This window comes from Ranitomeya imitator, chromosome 6 (genome assembly GCF_032444005.1).
Source record: "Ranitomeya imitator isolate aRanImi1 chromosome 6, aRanImi1.pri, whole genome shotgun sequence".
Taxonomy (NCBI): Eukaryota; Metazoa; Chordata; class Amphibia; order Anura; family Dendrobatidae; genus Ranitomeya; species Ranitomeya imitator.
Window position 1 is genome coordinate 466503602 of NC_091287.1, and position 19336 is coordinate 466522937.

The 19336-nt window shown below is 42.5% G+C and overlaps 1 protein-coding gene across 1 annotated transcript in view; it reads left to right on the forward strand.

Annotated features, from left to right (window-relative positions):
• LOC138643426 (putative leucine-rich repeat-containing protein DDB_G0290503) overlaps positions 1 to 19336 on the forward strand; it is a 680657-nt gene that overhangs the window by 121539 nt on the left and 539782 nt on the right. Inside the window, exons 7-8 of the mRNA XM_069732336.1 lie at positions 303 to 545; positions 1816 to 2046. Coding sequence (XP_069588437.1) covers positions 303 to 545; positions 1816 to 2046 — 474 coding nt within the window. The remainder of the gene's footprint in view (positions 1 to 302; positions 546 to 1815; positions 2047 to 19336) is intronic.

The window sequence follows — 19336 nt, forward strand, 5'->3', positions numbered from 1 at the left end:
GCTGAGCTGCAATACTATATATACAAACTGTGGGCAGATGTGGCATTAAATTTTGAAGAAAGCATTTTTTTTTCTAATTCTTTTTATGATCATCCTGTACATTGACATTGTTTTTTATTACCAGTGTTAATTTTTATTAATGTTATAATAACATTAATTACCACTTTTATTTTTGGCTAGGGTCAAATAAAATAATCAAAAAGGGCAGCTGATCAATGGGTGGTTCTTCAAAATTAGTAGAATAATGTTGAAGGCACTAAAGCATTTGCAGATGTAGGAAAGTATGCTATTCTCTATTTCAGATCCAGAACTACGTGATGATTGTAGAGAAACTTCAGAGCGACCTAGATCAAGCCAAACGTTCTCACACTGCTGACTTAGAAAGGTGGAACCAAAAGGCTTCCCTCATGCAAAAAGATCTAATCTCTGAATCTACAGAACATCAAGCAGATCTTCTGAAAATGCAAGAGTCCAAGGATAAAATGCGATCTCTTGAAGGAGAGTTAGAGCGTGCCGAACTCATGTACCAAGATGCCAAAAAGAAGGTAATGAGCCAAGCATGAATTTTTATATTAACATGGTATAAAAATATGTAAAGATTTGACATGAAGGCTATATGTAGATAATGCACACTTGTTTGGACATATTTAGCTTACTTTAAAACAAGTTTATCTCCAGTAGGATTGGATCCAACCTAGCTTTTGGAGAATGTGTAGAGGGTTTGAGGGGCAGCTAAAAAGTGCTTCCTAAAGGTTCTATGGCTTTCCACTGCATCCATAGAAGTTAAAAAACTTTCCTTTTGTTAACTGCTGCATGATTTACCGATTTTGTGGCTTAAAAGTAGAGGGCAAACTCTTAGGACACATTTATGAAGCATTTTTTACAAATGTGAACCAAGGTGAAAAGACCAATCATGGAGGTTTGCGAAAGGAATGTTTTCCCATTCTTGTTTGATGTTGAATTCTAGCTAGTCCATAGTTTTGGGTGTTCTTTGCTGAATTTTCGTTTCATAAGGTGTCAAATATTTTCTGTTGGTGAAAGATTTGGACTTTAGGAGGTCAATTCATCCCCTGGATTTTTTCTTTTGCAAAGCCATGCTGTTGTTATAGTTGCAGTTTGTGGTTTTGCATTGTCTTGCTGAAATATTCAAGGCCTTGCTTGAAATAGACATTGTCTGGATGGGAGCGTATGTTGTCCTAAATCCTCCATATAATGCTCAGCATTGATAGTGCCTTTGAAGATGTGTAAGTTGCCCCAGCCATAGGCTCTAATGCAACCCCATACCATCAGAGATGCAGTCTTTTGAGCATGCGCTGATAACAAGCTGAATGGTCTTCCTCCTGTAAGGGCTCGGCGGCTCTCCTGACCCAAGTTTGTCAGCATGTATTTCTATGCAGCTGTCACACCTAACTCAGAATGGCCGACGGCCAGTCCGAGGATTGTGATGCGATCCTCGTTCCAGAAATATGGTAATCTGACTGCACCCTAACTATCACTAATGTCGGCACAAAGAGGTGGGCAGGCGTAGGAGTGTATATTTAGTTTGATTTACATACACTTGATTAGCCAGAACGTGTCTCTGAATTGTACTGAGCTTCTAGCAAGACAAGGAGCAAGGTCCAGCAATACATTTTACATATTCTGAAAGGACTGCCCAAGCCCTATTTCAGGTTACTATTAGTATGCTATGAAAAAATCGCCTGACAGACTCCTTTAAGTAACCAACCCCATAGTGTTCTGATTTTTCTAGAACAAAAGGTGTATGCATGAAATGTGAGTGTCTGACTAAAACTTGTGCTACTTTTCTGCTTCTAGATCACCACTCAAGAAGAAACTGTAAAACAACAAAATTCAGTCATGGAGCATCTACAACAACAAGTCCAATCATTGGAGCAAAAAATATTAAAAGTCCAGAATAAGGCTAGAGCATCAGAGTCTGCTCTAGAACAATATAAGAAAAAATATCTATCCCTTAAGGATACTATGAAGTGTCTGGAGAAACATGTCGGTGCCCTGCAACAGCATATGGCAGAATCTGCTCGTGAGGTAGGAAAACCATGTACTTAACCATACATTAGAAACAGCACATACACCTGTTCTTATAGGAAAACAGTCGGCATGGAGAGCTTTCAGAGACAAGTCCTGCAATACCTTTACATGGCCAATCTGTTCCTTAGTTACTGAAAAATCAGCATTGGAATTGATATACAAGTGAGGCTAAAGAGCTATAGTAGATCTAAAGCTTTTGTCACTCTGGCTCTAGTCCTGACCCAGTGCAACCTCCTCCTGCTTGTCTAACAGCCTCTATGCTGGGTGATTTCCATCTAAAGGAGCTTTCAGTCAAGCAGATTCCCTTTAACACAATTCTAATTACATGTGATATAAAGAGGATTTCCCTATTAAAGTAGTTTTTGTCATCTTGATTTGTTATTTTATGCAATCACATTAACAGGTGGCTATGAGGGGTTTCTAACTGAAGAGTTCCCATCTCCCTGTCACTGTGGATGAGGTGCCTAAAGGCATGGTCATTCTCTGTAAGAGTTTATAGGAGGTATATGAACAGGGTGTGTGTCAAAAGTGTTCTTTGTGCCTTTGTTGGGTTTTTGCATGACATTTTTTCCAGTTGTAAAGAATAGCTCAGCAGGAAAAAAAAATTATATATATATATATATATATATATATATTTTTTCATATATATATATATATATATATATATATATATATATATACCGTATATACTCGAGTATAAGCCGACCCGAGTATAAGCCGACCCCCCTAATTTTGCCACAAAAAACTGGGAAAACTTATTGACTCGAGTATAAGCCTAGGGTGGAAAATGCAGCAGCTACTGACTGGGCTGTTAACTTGCAGGGCTATAGCCTGTTCAGAAATGACCGTACAGATAAGCGAGGGGGAGGGGTGTGTCTATATGTAAAATCGTCCTTAAAACCCATCCTGCGCGATAATATAGGTGAATTTAATGAAAATGTAGAATCCCTGTGGGTGGAGATAAGGGGAGGGGGAAAAAATAATAAATTACTGATAGGGGTTTGTTATAAATCTCCAAAAATAATGGAAGCAATGGAGAATATCCTCGTAAAGCAAATAGATGAAGCTGCGACTCAAGGAGAAGTCATTATTATGGGGGACTTCAACTACCCGGAAATAGATTGGGGAACAGAAACCTGCAGTTCCAGCAAAGGTAATCGGTTTTTGACAACTATGAGAGACAATTACCTTTCACAACTGGTTCAGGACCCAACAAGAAAGGGGGCACTGCTAGACCTAATATTAACCAACAGGCCAGACCGCATATCAAATATAAGGGTTGGGGGTCACTTGGGAAATAGCGATCACAAAATAATAAGTTTTCATGTATCCTTTAAAAAGATGTGTAATAGAGGGGTTACAAGGACACTAAACTTCAGGAGGGCAAATTTCCAACGGATGAGAGAGGATCTTGGTGCAATTAACTGGGACGATATCCTGAGACACAAAAATACACAAAGAAAATGGGAGACATTTATTAGCATCCTGGATAGGACCTGTGCACAGTATATACCGTATGGGAATAAACATACTAGAAATAGGAGGAAACCAATATGGCTAAATAGAGCTGTAAGGGGCGCAATAAGTGACAAAAAGAATGAATTTAGAGAATTAAAGGAAGTAGGTAGTGAGGAGGCATTAAATAAATACAGAAAATTAAATAAATTCTGTAAAAAGCAAATCAAGGCAGCAAAGATTGAGACAGAGAGACTCATTGCCAGAGAGAGTAAAAATAATCCTAAAATATTCTTTAACTACATAAATAGTAAGAAACTAAAAAAAGATAGTGTTGGCCCCCTTAAAAATAGTCTGGGTGAGATGGTGGATGAGGATGAGGAAAAAGCCAATATGCTAAATGACTTTTTTTCATCAGTATTTACACAAGAAAATCCCATGGCAGACAAAATGTCTAGTGATAAAAATTCCCAATTAAATGTCACCTGCTTAACCCAGCAGGAAGTGCGGCGGCGTCTAAAAATCACTAAAATTGACAAATCTCCGGGCCCGGATGGGATACACCCTCGAGTACTGCAGGAATTATGTACAGTCATTGATAGACCATTATTTTTAATCTTTAAAGACTCCATAATAACAGGGTCTGTGCCACAGGACTGGCGTATAGCAAATGTGGTGCCAATATTCAAAAAGGGAACAAAAACTGAACTCGGAAATTATAGGCCAGTAAGCTTAACCTCTACTGTGGGTAAAATCCTGGAGGGCATTCTAAGGGATGCTATACTGGAGTATCTGAAGAGGAATAACCTCATGACCCAGTATCAGCACGGGTTTACTAGGGACCGTTCATGTCAGACTAATTTGATCAGTTTCTATGAAGAGGTAAGTTCCGGATTGGACCAAGGGAACCCAGTGGATATAGTGTATATGGACTTTTCAAAAGCTTTTGATACGGTGCCACACAAAAGGTTGATACATAAAATGAGAATAATGGGGATAGGGGAAAATATGTGCAAGTGGGTTGAGAGCTGGCTCAGGGATAGGAAACAAAGGGTGGTTATTAATGGAGCACACTCGGACTGGGTAGCGGTTAGCAGTGGGGTACCACAGGGGTCCGTATTGGGCCCTCTTCTTTTTAACATATTTATTAATGACCTTGTAGGGGGCATTCAGAGTAGAATTTCAATATTTGCAGATGACACTAAACTCTGCAGGGTAATCAATACAGAGGAGGACAATTTTATATTACAGGATGATTTATGTAAATTAGAAGCTTGGGCTGATAAATGGCAAATGAGCTTTAATGGGGATAAATGTAAGGTCATGCACTTGGGTAGAAGTAATAAGATGTATAATTATGTGCTTAATTCTAAAACTCTGGGCAAAACCATCAATGAAAAAGACCTGGGAGTATGGGTGGATGACAAACTCATATTCAGTGGCCAGTGTCAGGCAGCTGCTACAAAGGCAAATAAAATAATGGGATGCATTAAAAGAGGCATAGATGCTCATGAGGAGAATATAATTTTACCTCTATACAAGTCACTAGTTCGACCACACTTAGAATACTGTGCACAGTTCTGGTCTCCGGTATTTAAGAAAGACATAGCTGAACTGGAGCGGGTGCAGAGAAGAGCAACCAAGGTTATTAGAGGACTGGGGGGGTCTGCAATACCAAGATAGGTTATTACACTTGGGGCTATTTAGTTTGGAAAAACGAAGACTAAGGGGTGATCTTATTTTAATGTATAAATATATGAGGGGACAGTACAAAGACCTTTCTGATGATCTTTTTAATCATAGACCTGAAACAGGGACAAGGGGGCATCCTCTGCGTTTGGAGGAAAAAAGGTTTAAGCATAATAACAGACGCGGATTCTTTACTGTAAGAGCAGTGAGACTATGGAACTCTCTGCCGTATGATGTTGTAATGAGTGATTCATTACTTAAATTTAAGAGGGGACTGGATACCTTTCTGGAAAAGTATAATGTTACAGGGTATATACACTAGATTCCTTGATAGGGCGTTGATCCAGGGAACTAGTCTGATTGCCGTATGTGGAGTCGGGAAGGAATTTTTTTCCCCAATGTGGAGCTTACTCTTTGCCTCATGGGTTTTTTTTGCCTTCCTCTGGATCAACATGTTAGGGCATGTTAGGTTAGGCTATGGGTTGAACTAGATGGACATATAGTCTTTCTTCAACCTTAATAACTATGTACTGGTAAATTTCAAAAATAAAAATAGATGCTCCATACCATTCATTATTGCCCCATAGATGCTCCATATACAACTGTGCTATATAGAATGCTCTATACCGTTCATTATGGCCCCATAGATGCTCCATAGAAAGCTGTGCCATATATATATTGCTCTGCACCGTTGATTATGGCCCCATAGATGCTCCTTATAAAGCTGTGCCCCATATATATTGCTCTGCACCGTTGATTATGGCCCCATAGATGCTCCTTATAAAGCTGTGCCCCATATACGGTATATTGCTCTGCACCATTGATTATGGCCCCATAGATGCTCCTTATAAAGCTGTGCCCCATATATATTGCTCTGCACCGTTGAATATGGCCCCATAGATGCTCCTTATAAAGCTGTGCCACATAGAATGCTCTGCACCATTGATTATGGCCCCATAGATGCTCCATATAAAGCTGTGCCCCATATGTATTGCTCTGCACCATTGATTATGGCCCCATAGATGCTCCATATAAAGCTGTGCCATATAGAATGTTCTGCACCGTTGATTATGGCCCCATAGGTGCTCCATATATAATGCTGTGCCCCATATAGAATGCTCTGCACCGTTGATTATGGCCCTATAGATGCTCCACATAAAGCTGTGCCATATAGAATGTTCTGCACCGTTGATTATGGCCCCATAGATGCTCCATATATAATGCTGTGCCCCATATATATTGTTTTGCACCGTTGATTATTGCCCCATAGTGCTGTGCCATATAGAATGCTGCTGCTGGTGCTGCACTAAAAAAAAAAAAATCACATACTCACCTCTCTTGCTCAGGATGCCAGCGCTTTCAATATTTACCTGCTCCTCGTGCGGCTCCGTCTCCAGCACTGGCGCTCAGCAGAGAGCGCGCACTGACTACGTCAACGCGCCCTCTAACCTGAGCGTCACTGCTAGAGGACGCTGCAGACGGAGCCGCACCGGAGCAAGGAGCAGGTAAATATCGCGCAGCGCTGCGCTCCCCTTACCTGCTCCGGCGCGGTCCCTGCAGTCCCTGGCTTCCCCGACGCCGCAGCTTCTTCCTGTAATTGAGCGGTCACAGTTACCGCTCATTTACAGCAATGAATATGCGGCTCCTCTCCTATGGGAGGTGGAGCCGCCTATTCATTTCTGTAATGAGGGGTGCCATGTGACCACTCAGTACAGGAAGCATCTGCAGCGCCGGGGAAGCCAGGGACTGCAGGGACCGCGCCGCAGCAGGTAAGTATAACTACACAGCCCCCGCTCCCCCTCACCTGCCGACCCCCGGGTATATGACTCGAGTATAAGCCGAGAGGGGGACTTTCAGCCCAAAAATATGGGCTGAAAATCTCGGCTTATACTCGAGTATATACGGTATATATATATATATATATATATATATATATATATATATATATATATATATATATAATATATATATATATCCTATATCCTATGGACCCAGACATGTGCAAAAAGATTTGTAGGGCCCTGGTCAAGTGGCTACTTCGGTAATCTGTGGCTTCTGGGCCACCAGGGCAGGTTTTAGGCAACGTGGGGCTCTAGGCAAAAGATTAAAATAGGGCCCCAAATGATAACATTGCATATCACACATAAGCATTTCTATTGTATTTACATGCACTGAGTTTAGGCCGCTAAACGAGTGTGATCGTCATTCGCTTGTTTCCCAGCCTCTTTACACCGACTGAGAAAGTACGATGGGAACAGAACAATCATTATTAGATCAATCTGTCCCCATACAGTATCATGTTATCAGCAGCACAACTACAATTTACACCGGCGATGTGCTGCTGAGAACAATGATTTTTGTTCCCACATAAACAATCCAATCACTCGATGAATATTCAGCATTTTGCTTGTTTAGTATAATACACCCCATAGTCCTCCACATAGTATTAACCCCTTTACCCCCAAAGGTGGTTTGCACGTTATGGACCGGGCCAATTTTTACAATTCTGACCACTGTCTCTTTTATGAGGTTATAACTCTGGAACGCTTCAACGGATCCCAGTGATTCTGACACTGTTTTCTCGAGACATATTGTACTTCATGATAGTGGTAAAATTTCTTTGATATTACCTGCGTTTATTTGTGAAAAAAAGGAAATTTGGCGAAAAGTTTGAAAATTTCGCAATTTTCCAACTTTGAATTTTTATGCAATTAAATCACAGAGATATGTCACACAAAATACTTAATACGTAACAACATTTCCCACATATCTACTTTACATCAGCACAATTTTGGAACCAAAATTTTTTTTTGTTAGGGAGTTATAAGCGTTAAAAGTTGACCAGCAATTTCTCATTTTTACAACACCATTTTTTTTAGGGACCACATCTCATTTGAAGTCATTTTGAGGGGTCTATATGATAGAAAATACCCAAGTGTGAAACCATTCTAAAAACTGTACCCCTCAAGGTGCTCAAAACCACATTCAAGAAGTTTATTAACCCTTCAGGTGTTTCACAGAAATTTTTGGAATGTTTAAACAAAAATGAACATTTAACTTTTTTTCACAAAAAATTTACTTCAGCTCCAATTTGTTTTATTTTACCAAGGGTAACAGGGGAAAATGGACCCAAAACTTTGTTCTACAATTTGTCCTGAGTACGCCGATACCCCACATGTGGGGGTAAACCACTGTTCGGGCGCAAGACAGAGCTCGGAAGCGAAGGAGCGCCATTTGACTTTTCAATGCAAAATTGACTGGAATTGAGATGGGACGCCATGTTGCGTTTGGAGAGCCACTGATGTGCCTAAACATTGAAACCCCCCACAAGTGACACCATTTTGGAAAGTAGACCCCCTACGGAACTTATCTAGATGTGTGGTGAGCACTTTGACCCACCAAGGGCTTCACAGAAGTTTATAATGCAGAGCCGTAAAAATAAAACACAATTTTTTTCCCACAAAAATTATTTTTTAGCCCCCAGTTTTGTATTTTCCTGAGGGTAACAGGAGAAATTGGACCACAAAAGTTGTTGTCCAATTTGTCCTGAGTGTGCTGATACCCCATATGTGGGGGGGAACCACAGTTTGGGCACATGGGAGGGCTTGGAAGGGAAGGAGCGCCATTTGGAATGCAGACGTAGATGGAATGGTCTGCAGGCGTCACATTGCGTTTGCAGAGCCCCTAATGTACCTAAACAGTAGAAACCCCTCACAAGTGACACCATTTTATAAAGTAGACCCCCTAAGGAACTCATCTAGATGTGACGTGAGAGCTTTGAACCCCCAAGTGTTTCACTACAGTTTATAACGCAGAGCCGCGCAAATAAAAAATATTTTTTTTCCACAAAAATTATTTTTAGCCCCCAGTTTTGTATTTTTCCAAGTGTAACAGGAGAAATTGGACCCTAAATATTGTTGTCCAATTTGTCCTGAGTACGCTGATACCCGATATGTGGGGGGGAACCACCGTTTGAGCGCATGGCAGGGCTTGGAAGGGAAGGAGCATCATTTGGAATGCAGACTTAGATAGATTGCTCTGCAGGCGTCACATTGCGTTTGCAGAGCCCCATATGTACCTAAACAGTAGAAATCCCCCACAAGTGACACCATTTTGGAAACTAGACCTCCAAGGAACTTATCTAGATGTGTTGTGAGAACTTTGAACCCCCAAGTGTTTCACTACAGTTTATAACGCAGAGCCATGAAAATAAAAAATAAAAAATTTCCCCCCAAAATTATTCTTTAGCCCCTAGTTTTGTATTTTCCCGAGGGTAACAGGAGAAATTGGACCCCGGACGTTGTTGTCCAATTTGTCCTGAGTACGCTGATACCACATATGTGGGGGGAAACCACCGTTTGAGCGCATGGCAGAGCTCGGAAGGGAAGGAGCGCCATTTGGAATGCAGACTTAGATGGAATGGTCTGCAGGCGTCACATTGCGTTTGCAGAGCCCCTAATGTACCTAAACAGTAGAAACCCCCCACAAGTGACCCCATATTGGAAACTAGACCCCACAAGGAACTTATCTAGATATGTTGTGAGAACTTTGAACCCCCAAGTGTTTCACTACAGTTTATAACGCAGAGCCGTGATAATAAAAAATCCTTTTTTTTCCACAAAAATTATTTTTTAGCCCCCAGTTTTGTATTTTCCCAAGGGTAACAGGAGAAATTGGACCCCAAAAGTTGTTGTCCAATTTGTCCTGAGTACGCTGATACCCCATATGTTGGGGTAAACCCCTGTTTGGGCACACGGGAGAGCTCGGAAGGGAAGGAGCACTGTTTTACTTTTTCAACGCAGAATTGGCCGGAATTGCGATCGGACGCCATGTCACGTTTGGAGAGCCCCTGATGTGCCTAAACAGTGGAAACCCGCCAATTATAACTGAAACCCTAATCCAAACACACCGCTAACCCTAATCCCAACGGTAACCATAACCACACCTCTAACCCAGACACACCCCTAACCCTAATCCCAACCCTATTCCCAACCGTAAATGGAATCCTAACCCTAACTTTAGGCCCAACCCTAACCCTAACTTTAGCCCCAACCCTAACTGTAGCCTTAACCCTAGCCCCAACCCTAGCCCTAACCCTAACCCTAGCCCCAACCCTAACCCTAGTCCTAACCCTAGCCCTAACCCTATCCCTAGCCCTAACCCTAACCCTAGCCCTAACCCTAGCCCTAACCCTAATGGGAGAATGGAAATAAATACATTTTTAAAATTTTTAATTTTTCCCTAACTAAGGGGGTGATGAAGGGGGGTTTGATTTACTTTCATAGCGGGTTTTTTTAGCGGATTTTTATGATTGGCAGCCGTCGCACACTGAAAGACGCTTTTTATTGCAAAAAATATTTTTTGCGTTACCACATTTTGAGAGCTATAATTTTTCCATATTTTGGTCCAGAGTCATGTGAGGTCTTGTTTTTTGCGGGACGAGTTGACGTTTTTATTGGTAACATTTTCGGGCACGTGATATTTTTTGATCGCTTTTTATTCCGATTTTTGTGAGGCAGAATGATCAAAAACCAGCTATTCTTGAATTTCTTTTGGTGGAGGTGTTTATACCGTTCCGCGTTTGGTAAAATTGATAAAGCAGTTTTATTCTTCGGGTCAGTACGATTACAGCGATACCTCATTTATATCATTTTTTTTATGTTTTGGCGCTTTTATACGATAAAACTATTTTATAGAAAAAATAATTATTTTTGCATCGCTTTATTCTGAAGACTATAACTTTTTTATTTTTTTGCTGATGATGCTGTATCGCAGCTCGTTTTTTGCGGGACAAGATGACGTTTTCAGTGGTACCATGGTTATTTATATCTGTCTTTTTGATCGCCTGTTATTCCACTTTTTGTTCGGCGGTTTGATAATAAAGCGTTGTTTTTCACCTCGTTTTTTTTTTTTTCTTATGGTGTTTACTGAAGGGGTTAACTAGTGATATAGTTTTATAGGTGGGGTAGTTACGGACGCGGCGATACTAAATATGTGTACTTTTATTGTTTGTTTTTTTATTTAAAGAAATGTATTTATGGGAATAATATATATATTTTTTCATTATTTAGGAATTTTTTTTTTTTATTTTTTTTTTACACGTGTGGAATTTTTTTTTTTTTTTACTTTGTCCCAGGGGGGAACATCACAGATCGGTGATCTGATAGTTTGCACAGCACTCTGTCAGATCACCGATCTGACTTACAGCACTGCAGGCTTCACAGTGCTTGCTCTGAGCAGGCTCTGTGAAGCCACCTCCCTCCCTGCAGGACCCGGATGCCGCGGCCATCTTGGATCCGGGTCTGGAGCAGGGAGGGAGGTAGGAAGACCCTCGCAGCAACGCGATCACATCGCGTTGCTGCGGGGGGCTCAGGGAAGCCCGCATGGAGCCCCCTCCCTGCTCGATGCTTCCCTGTACCGCCGGCACACCGCGATCATGTTTGAACGCGGTGTGCCGGGGGTTAATGTGCCGGGAGCGGTCCGTGACCGCTCCTGGCACATAGTGCCGGATGTCAGCTGCGATAGGCAGCTGACACTCGGCCGCGCTCCCCCCGTGAGCGTGGCCGATCGCGCTGGACGTACTATTCCGTCCTTGGGAAGTAGGGCCAACCTCACATGGACGGAATAGTACGTCCATTGGCAGAAAGGGGTTAAGTGCACCACAGTCCTCCATATTGTAAAATGCACACCCCATAGTCCTCCATATAATATAATGTGCCCCACAGTCTTCCATATAGTATAATACTCTCCCCATAGTCCTCCATATAATATAATACACTCCCCATAGTCATCCATGTATTAAAATACACTCCTCAGTCCTCCATATAGTATCATACACTACCCATAGTCCTCCATATAGTATAATAGACTGCTCAGTCCTCCAAATAGTATAATACTCGCCTCATAGTGCTCCATATATTAAAATACACTGCTCAGTCCTCCAAATAGTGTAATACTCGCCTCATAGTGCTCTTTATAGTATTATGCACTCCCCATAGTCCTCCATATAGTATAATACACTCTTCAGTCTTCCATATAGTATAATACACTCCTCATAGTCCTCCATATATTAGAATACATTGCTCAGTCCTCCAAATAGTATAGTACACTCCTCATAGTCCTCCATATATTAAAATACACTGCTCAGTCCTCAATGTAGTATATTACACTGCTCAGTCTTCCATATGGTATAATGCACTACTCATAGTCCTCCATATAGTATAGTATACTCCTCATAGTCTTCCATATATTAAAATATACTCGGTCCTCCATATAGTATAATACACTCCTCATAGTCCTCCATATATTAAAATACACTCCTCAGTCCTCCATATATTAAAATACACTCCTCAGTCCTCCATGTAGTATAATACACTCCTCATAGTCCTCCATATAGTATAATACACTCGTCTTTCTGTCCTCAACTTCCGTAACGGAAATCCCGCATCGCTGATTGGTCTCGGCAGCTGCCTGTCATGGCTGCCGCGACCAATCAACGACGGGCACAGTCCGATTAGTCCCCTACAGTCACAGTGCCCGCCGCCCGCTCCATACTCCCCGCAGTCAGAGTCCCCGGCGCTCCACTCCATACTCCCCACAGTCAGTGTCCTCGTCGCCCGCTCCATACTCCCCGCATTCAGTGTCCCCGGCGCTCCGCTCCATACTCCCCACTCCCCGCAGTCAGTGTCCCCGGCGCTCCGCTCCATAATCCCCTCCAGTAACCGCTCACACAGGGTTAATGCATTATGCCGCGGGTAACGCACTCCGTATCCACTGCTATTAACCCTGTGTGACCAAGTTTTTACTATTGATGCTGCACAGGCAGCATCAATAGTAAAAAGATGTAATGTTAAAAATAATAAAATAATAAAAAACAAAAAACCTGCTATACTCACCCTCCGTACTCCACTGAGCCGCTCGCGCCGGCCGCAATCTTCCGTTCCCAAGATGCATTGCGAAATTACCCAGATAACTTAGCGGTCTCACGAGACCACTAAGTCTTCTGGGTAAGTTCGCAATGCATCTCTGGGAACGGAAGATGGCGGCCGGCGCGAGCGGCTCGGAGTACGGAGGGTGAGTATAGCAGGTTTTTTGTTTTTTATTATTTTATTATTTTTAACATTACATCTTTTTACTATTGATGCTGCCCATGCAGCATCAATAGTAAAAACTTGGTCACACAGGGCTTCGCTGGATCCCAGGGGTGAGTATATAACTATTTTTTATTTTAATAATTTTTTTAACAGTGATATGGTGCATACACTGCTAAATACTGCGTGGTCAGTGTTATATACCTACGTGACTGGGCAATATACTACGTGGCTGGGCAATATACTACGTGACTAGGCAATATACTATGTGGACATGCGTATTCTAGCATACCTGATGCGTTAGAATCGGGCCACCATCTAGTATAGTATAATACTCCTCATAGTCCTCCATATAATAAAATATAATATAATGCAGCCCTCCATTGAATATAATACAGCCCCCCCCCCATAGAATGTAATGCAGGCCCCCATAGAATACAATACAGCCTCCCCCATAGAATATAATGTAGGCCCCCATAGGATATAATACAGCCCACCTCCCCATAGACTATAATGTAGCCCAGGGCTCCCCAACCTGTAGCTCGGGAGTCACATGTGGCTCGCGGTCCCATGAATTGTGGCTCGCGACTGTTCGCCAACTTGTTGCATTAGGTCCAGGTCTAGCAGACAGGTATGAAGAGTACATCTCAAAATGGTGAATTTTGTGAGTAGCCCTGCACAGAAGTGCAGATCTGGATGCACATTTACTGGTCTTTGGGGTTTAGAGATGTTTTAGGTATGGTACGCTGGAGGTTGGTACTACATGTTAGAGGAGGTGCTCAAAGCTGGATATGACAGTGTGTTGGGAGTCCTTGCTGCGAGAATACTGAATGGGGGTATTGTGGGAACCTCTAGATCTCAGTCTACTGCTTTGGAGTGATTTCTGTAGAAAAGCTTTGGTTATCATTATACCCGTAATGGGGGCTTTGGTTGACCCTACTTTGAAGGGGGTGGGAGCTGGATGTGGCTCACGACCCACTCTCAGTGCTGAATGTGGCTCGCGACCCTCTCTCTTAGGTCAGAAAGGTTGGGGATCACTGATGTAGCCCCATCAAAGAGTATGATGCAATCCTCCCTCGTAGAATATAATAGTCCCCCCATAGAATATAATGTAGCCGACCCCACTGAGAATGGCCCCACTGTCCAGTACTCACCCATTGATACTGTATATTTAAAAAAAAAAAAAAAAAACACAATCCTCACCTCTCCTTGTGTCCCGCGCTGCTCCAGGCTCGGCTCCGGTCTCAGCAGCTGCAGTCTGCCCGGCACACAGCAGGTACACGATGAAGTGACGTCATTGCGCACCCGCAGAGTCAGAGACAGAGGGGAAGGATGTGAGAGGGAGCATCACCTGACGCTCTCTACTACATCATTGCTTTGAATTGTACCGGCGTCATAGATGCCGGTATAGTTGATTATGTCGGTGCTGCCAGGGGGGCAGTCTGCGCTGGCGGGGGGGAGTCGGCGCTGACGGCAGGTGACTTGCTGGGGGTCCCTGGGGGAGCGTGGGGCCTAGGCAGCTGCCTGGTCTGCCTGCCGCTAACGCCGGCCCTGGCCAGAACCATGTGGACCTCCTGCATTCTGTCAGCAACCCCACAACTCTTCTGATTTGTAGGCCATGGGGGACATTATCGTTGCAGTGTGACGCATCCATGATGCCATGCTTGGGATTGTCGGCAGGTAACAGAAGGTTCACAAGGCTCTGGTCCGGCAGCCACAGACTAATAGAGCTCTTTAATGTTTACAGTTAGTTTTGTGAAATTTGGTCACACGTTCTCTTTTCTCCACCATGAAAGGTTACACGTATTTAGAAAGTAGAGTTCATCTTTCTTGTTCTGGTAGTTTGAACATTTCTGATCGAAATATGAAAGTGCTAAAGTTTATCCCTCTTAAAGTTAATTTCAAACGCAGAAAAAAAAAAAAGTAAAATAAGTATTTGTGTCACGAACATATTTATATTGAACAGAAAAAGAATCTGAACTTTTTTATTTAAGAAAGTGCTTTAGGACAACTGTAAATGAACGATGAAAGGCAGTGATGTTTGAAGACAACAAAATCTGCAATTAATTATTTTTATTCGTAACAGATTAAAATGGTGTTTTTAGCTTTTACCATGGTAGCTCTCACAGTAATACAGATCTTGTTCAGCAACATTTAGAACTAAGCCTATATCCCAGGATGCCTGGTAGAAAAATAATTACTGGCCAAGATCAAAGATGACTTTTTAAAGAGAGAAAAAAAAGTAACAGGAAAATGTGCCTTGTCGTTTTTACTTTGTAAGAAAATAATCTACTAATGACAAGGTAAAAGAGTGCACTTGTGCAACCTTCTTATATCCCCCCACCTACCTGCCTTCATCATTGTCTATGATTTCCTAAAAATGAGCCAATTGTAGTTACTCCAGTTGATTTAGTGCCCCGATACAGTAATAAAATACATTTATTTTATTTGTTACAGTTTTTGTTTCATGCTATTTTCAATAGTAAAAACCCACTGAGTGAAAATCTGAACAGAAAAATACCATAAACGTATAATGAGAAGAAGGGATACACGTATGGACTACATGGTAACTGAATTGCTTTTGGTGTAATAAAGTGGAAAAGCTTAAAACACATATTCAAATGTACATCAGCTAGCATTAAGCAAAACGATTCACAGGACCCTTGTCCAGCGGCCATGTTCGCACTCCGTTTCTGCCAGACCAGAGCACTGTTCTGTGCATTCTGATGACTGATAATAAATAGAAATGGGTGGACATCTGGATTTTCGGGTTCAAGCGAACAGTTACAAAAAGTTTGGGTACCAAAACAACACCTGGACCCCATTCATTTGAATGGGGGGACCCCAACATCCAGTGTTTGCCACGCTGCCATGTGCATGACAGCATGGCAAACACTGCTTCTGATTGGTAGTGAAATCATCAACGCCGGTCAGACAGCTGCGGTTGCCATGCTGTCAAAAACAACGTGTGATCGGAGGTATAAAGTTTGCCTCCAGTCACTGGTGTCAGCTGATGGGACTACTGCTCCCATCAGCTGCCACCTGCTGCCACTAATAACAGTCAGAGCAGGAGCAGCTGATGGGAGTATTCCTGGTGAAATCCGTGTTCGGTGTCCGTGCCCGAACAGTAGGTGTTCATTACGGATGCCGAACTTTACTGCTTCGGGTTCACCCATCTGTGCTAAAAAAATAGTAACTGATTTCCCTGCTCTAGATCTTTTGGATTACAATAGTCATCGTCCCTTATTCAAGTTGTTTGTTAGTCATGATGAAGGGTGCAGTGGACTAAGATGCACTAAAGTCTCTACGGAACGCACTCCATTTAGATATTATGCACCGTCTGTATGAAATGTACTGTTGTCAGGTTAATGAGTACACCTCCACCATAACTACATTTTTAGTGTAAGTGATGATGAACTTTTTGTCTGCGGTTAACTATGACTCCTCTGGCTAAGCTTTATCAGAAAGGAAAAAAAAAATAGTGGAGCTAACCAACCATAAGTCATATTTTTGAGGAGGACTCGTGCCAAAAAGTTGTACAATTCCCAAAAATTCTGGAGCAAGCTATATGATGAATTGGGGCCATTGTCTTAGGAAGTTCTAATATAGAGGGACTAGTTTGGAACACATACCTGTGTAGTAACCAGCCACAAGTTGTATTCGCTGTCTTAGTTCACAGCATCGTCTGTCTTCCATCATAAAACTCTGCAGTGTTGTGCTTTTTTTTATTTGTTCTTTATCTTTTTTACCGATATTAATGGATGGTTGTAGAAATGTCATCTAGTTAAGAAGACACTGCCTAATTCATGGATAACATGAATGGAAAATCTCAAATGCCTCATTTACATGCATTTGTATGAATTGCTGCAGTCTGTTTCTTTTACCGTAAACGACTTTCCTCCTTTATTATGTTGAGTAATATAACCACTTTGCTACCAAAAGACCCAACAGGCTGCACATATGCCAGATCCCCCAGCAGCAAGATTTTTTTTTTCCCTTGTCTCTCGCACATGGCACAGTTGTTTGTTTCTGAAATAATGCTGGCTGCCATCCAAGCCATTCACTCCACACATGGAATGTAGAGCATGGCCACGTGCCAAGATATAGCGCGCCTTCTGTGTAATGAGCACTGAATTAAGCATCAGTGCCTGAGGAAGTGTGTTGTGGGGTAGCTCCGCTTGGAACATCGATAGGAACAAAAAAGTTAATTACTGTTCACTGCCATTGTGCAATACGTCATTACTTTTATATGCCTGCTAATTATAGCTAAAACAATTGAGGAGATCTTAGCTAATTAGAACACTCGAGGGACCAGAGACACATGCCAAGAATCACTTGGGCACTGTTAGAACGAGTCAAGAGAGTTGGCTTTGTTTCATATTGTCATGTAATTGAGACATCTGAAGAGAATAACAGCTTTTGGATAGTAAATGAGAGCTGCATAATTTTTTCTGAGTTCTTTTGTAGTGACGAATTTAATCAGATTACATTTATAACCGTAATTAATTTTATCAGCTGCTAACTAATGTTTCCAGGGCATCGTTGACAGACTATATTAGAAAGTAAAACAATCTATGTACTATAGCCAAAGCTACACAGCTATGAAAGGTTTTTTTTAACCTATTTCTTAACAACTTTTAAAGATCTATAAAAATTATAAGAGAGATGGTATAAGGTGCGTTCGCAGCCTTGGGTCCACCGTGCAGAGATGGAACCTGCTGCTGAGTAATGACGGACTATATGGCGGTACAATGTGGATACACACACGGGTTAACTTCACCCTGTGTGAAGGAAGCAAACCCTGTTACGTCACAGGGCCACGGTACCGCACCAAGAGCGCAAGCAAGGAGTCTCAGGACTCTGTCCCAATACACAGGATTAGAGTACGTTCAGACCACTTGCGCTCGACACTGCAACTGGGGTGTCAAAGTAACAGAAAATATAACTTAAAGCACAAGAGTACGTGCTGTGCCGCTTTGGCGGACGCCACTAACCACCCAGACTTGGGATAGGAAAGCGCTCTATAAGCGCACGGCGCCGCACTGGCGGTTACAGCAATAGACACTGTATCGTGTGTCTTTATGTTGACAGCTTAGTCGGGCGCTAGACAGCAAGCATCCACCTTTTGCGAACAGTCATACACAAGGGAGGGGACTTTAAAGAACGACTTGCACTCCACTGCGGCTGGAGAAGAATGGGAGACCGCAGCAGAGATGGTTCAAGATTCCCCCTGTGCAGAGGCGGGATCTCGCAACCTAACAAATATATATATATATATATCTACTATATAATTGTCTAAGGGTCACTTCCGTCTGTCCTTCTGTCTGTCAAGGATATTCATTGGTCGCGGCCTCTGTCTGTCATGGAAATCCAAGTCGCTCATTGGTTGCGGCAAAACAGCCACGACCAATCAGTGACGGGCACAGTCCGGAAGAAGTGGCCGCTCTTTACTCCCCGCAGTCAGTGCCCGGCGCCCGCATACTCACCTCCAGTCACCGTTCACAAAGGGTTAATGCCGGCGGTAACGGACCGCGCTATGCCGCGGGTAACGCACTCCGTAACCGCTGCTATTAACCCTGTGTGGCCCCAACTTTTTACTATTGATGCTGCCTATGCGGCATTAATAGTAAAAAGATCTAATGTTAAAAATAATAAAAAAACAAAAAACCTGCTATTCTCACCCTCCGTCGTCCGACGATGCGCTCGCACCTGCCGCCATCTTCCGTTCCCGGCGATGCATTGCGAAATTACCCAGAAGACTTAGCAGTCTCGCGAGACTGCTAAGTCATCTGGGTAATTTCGCAATGCATCCTTGGAACGGAAGATGGCGGCAGCATCGCGCATAGCGACAGCTTCGGTGGATCCCGACGGGTGAGTATATAACTATTTTTTATTTTAATTATTTTTTTTAACAGGAATATGGTGCCAACACTGCTGTATACTACGTGGGCTGTTAGATACCGCATGGCTGCTATATACTACATAGGCAGTGTTATATACTATGTGGGCTGTGTTATGTACTGCGTGGGCTGTGCTATATATTATGTGGCCAC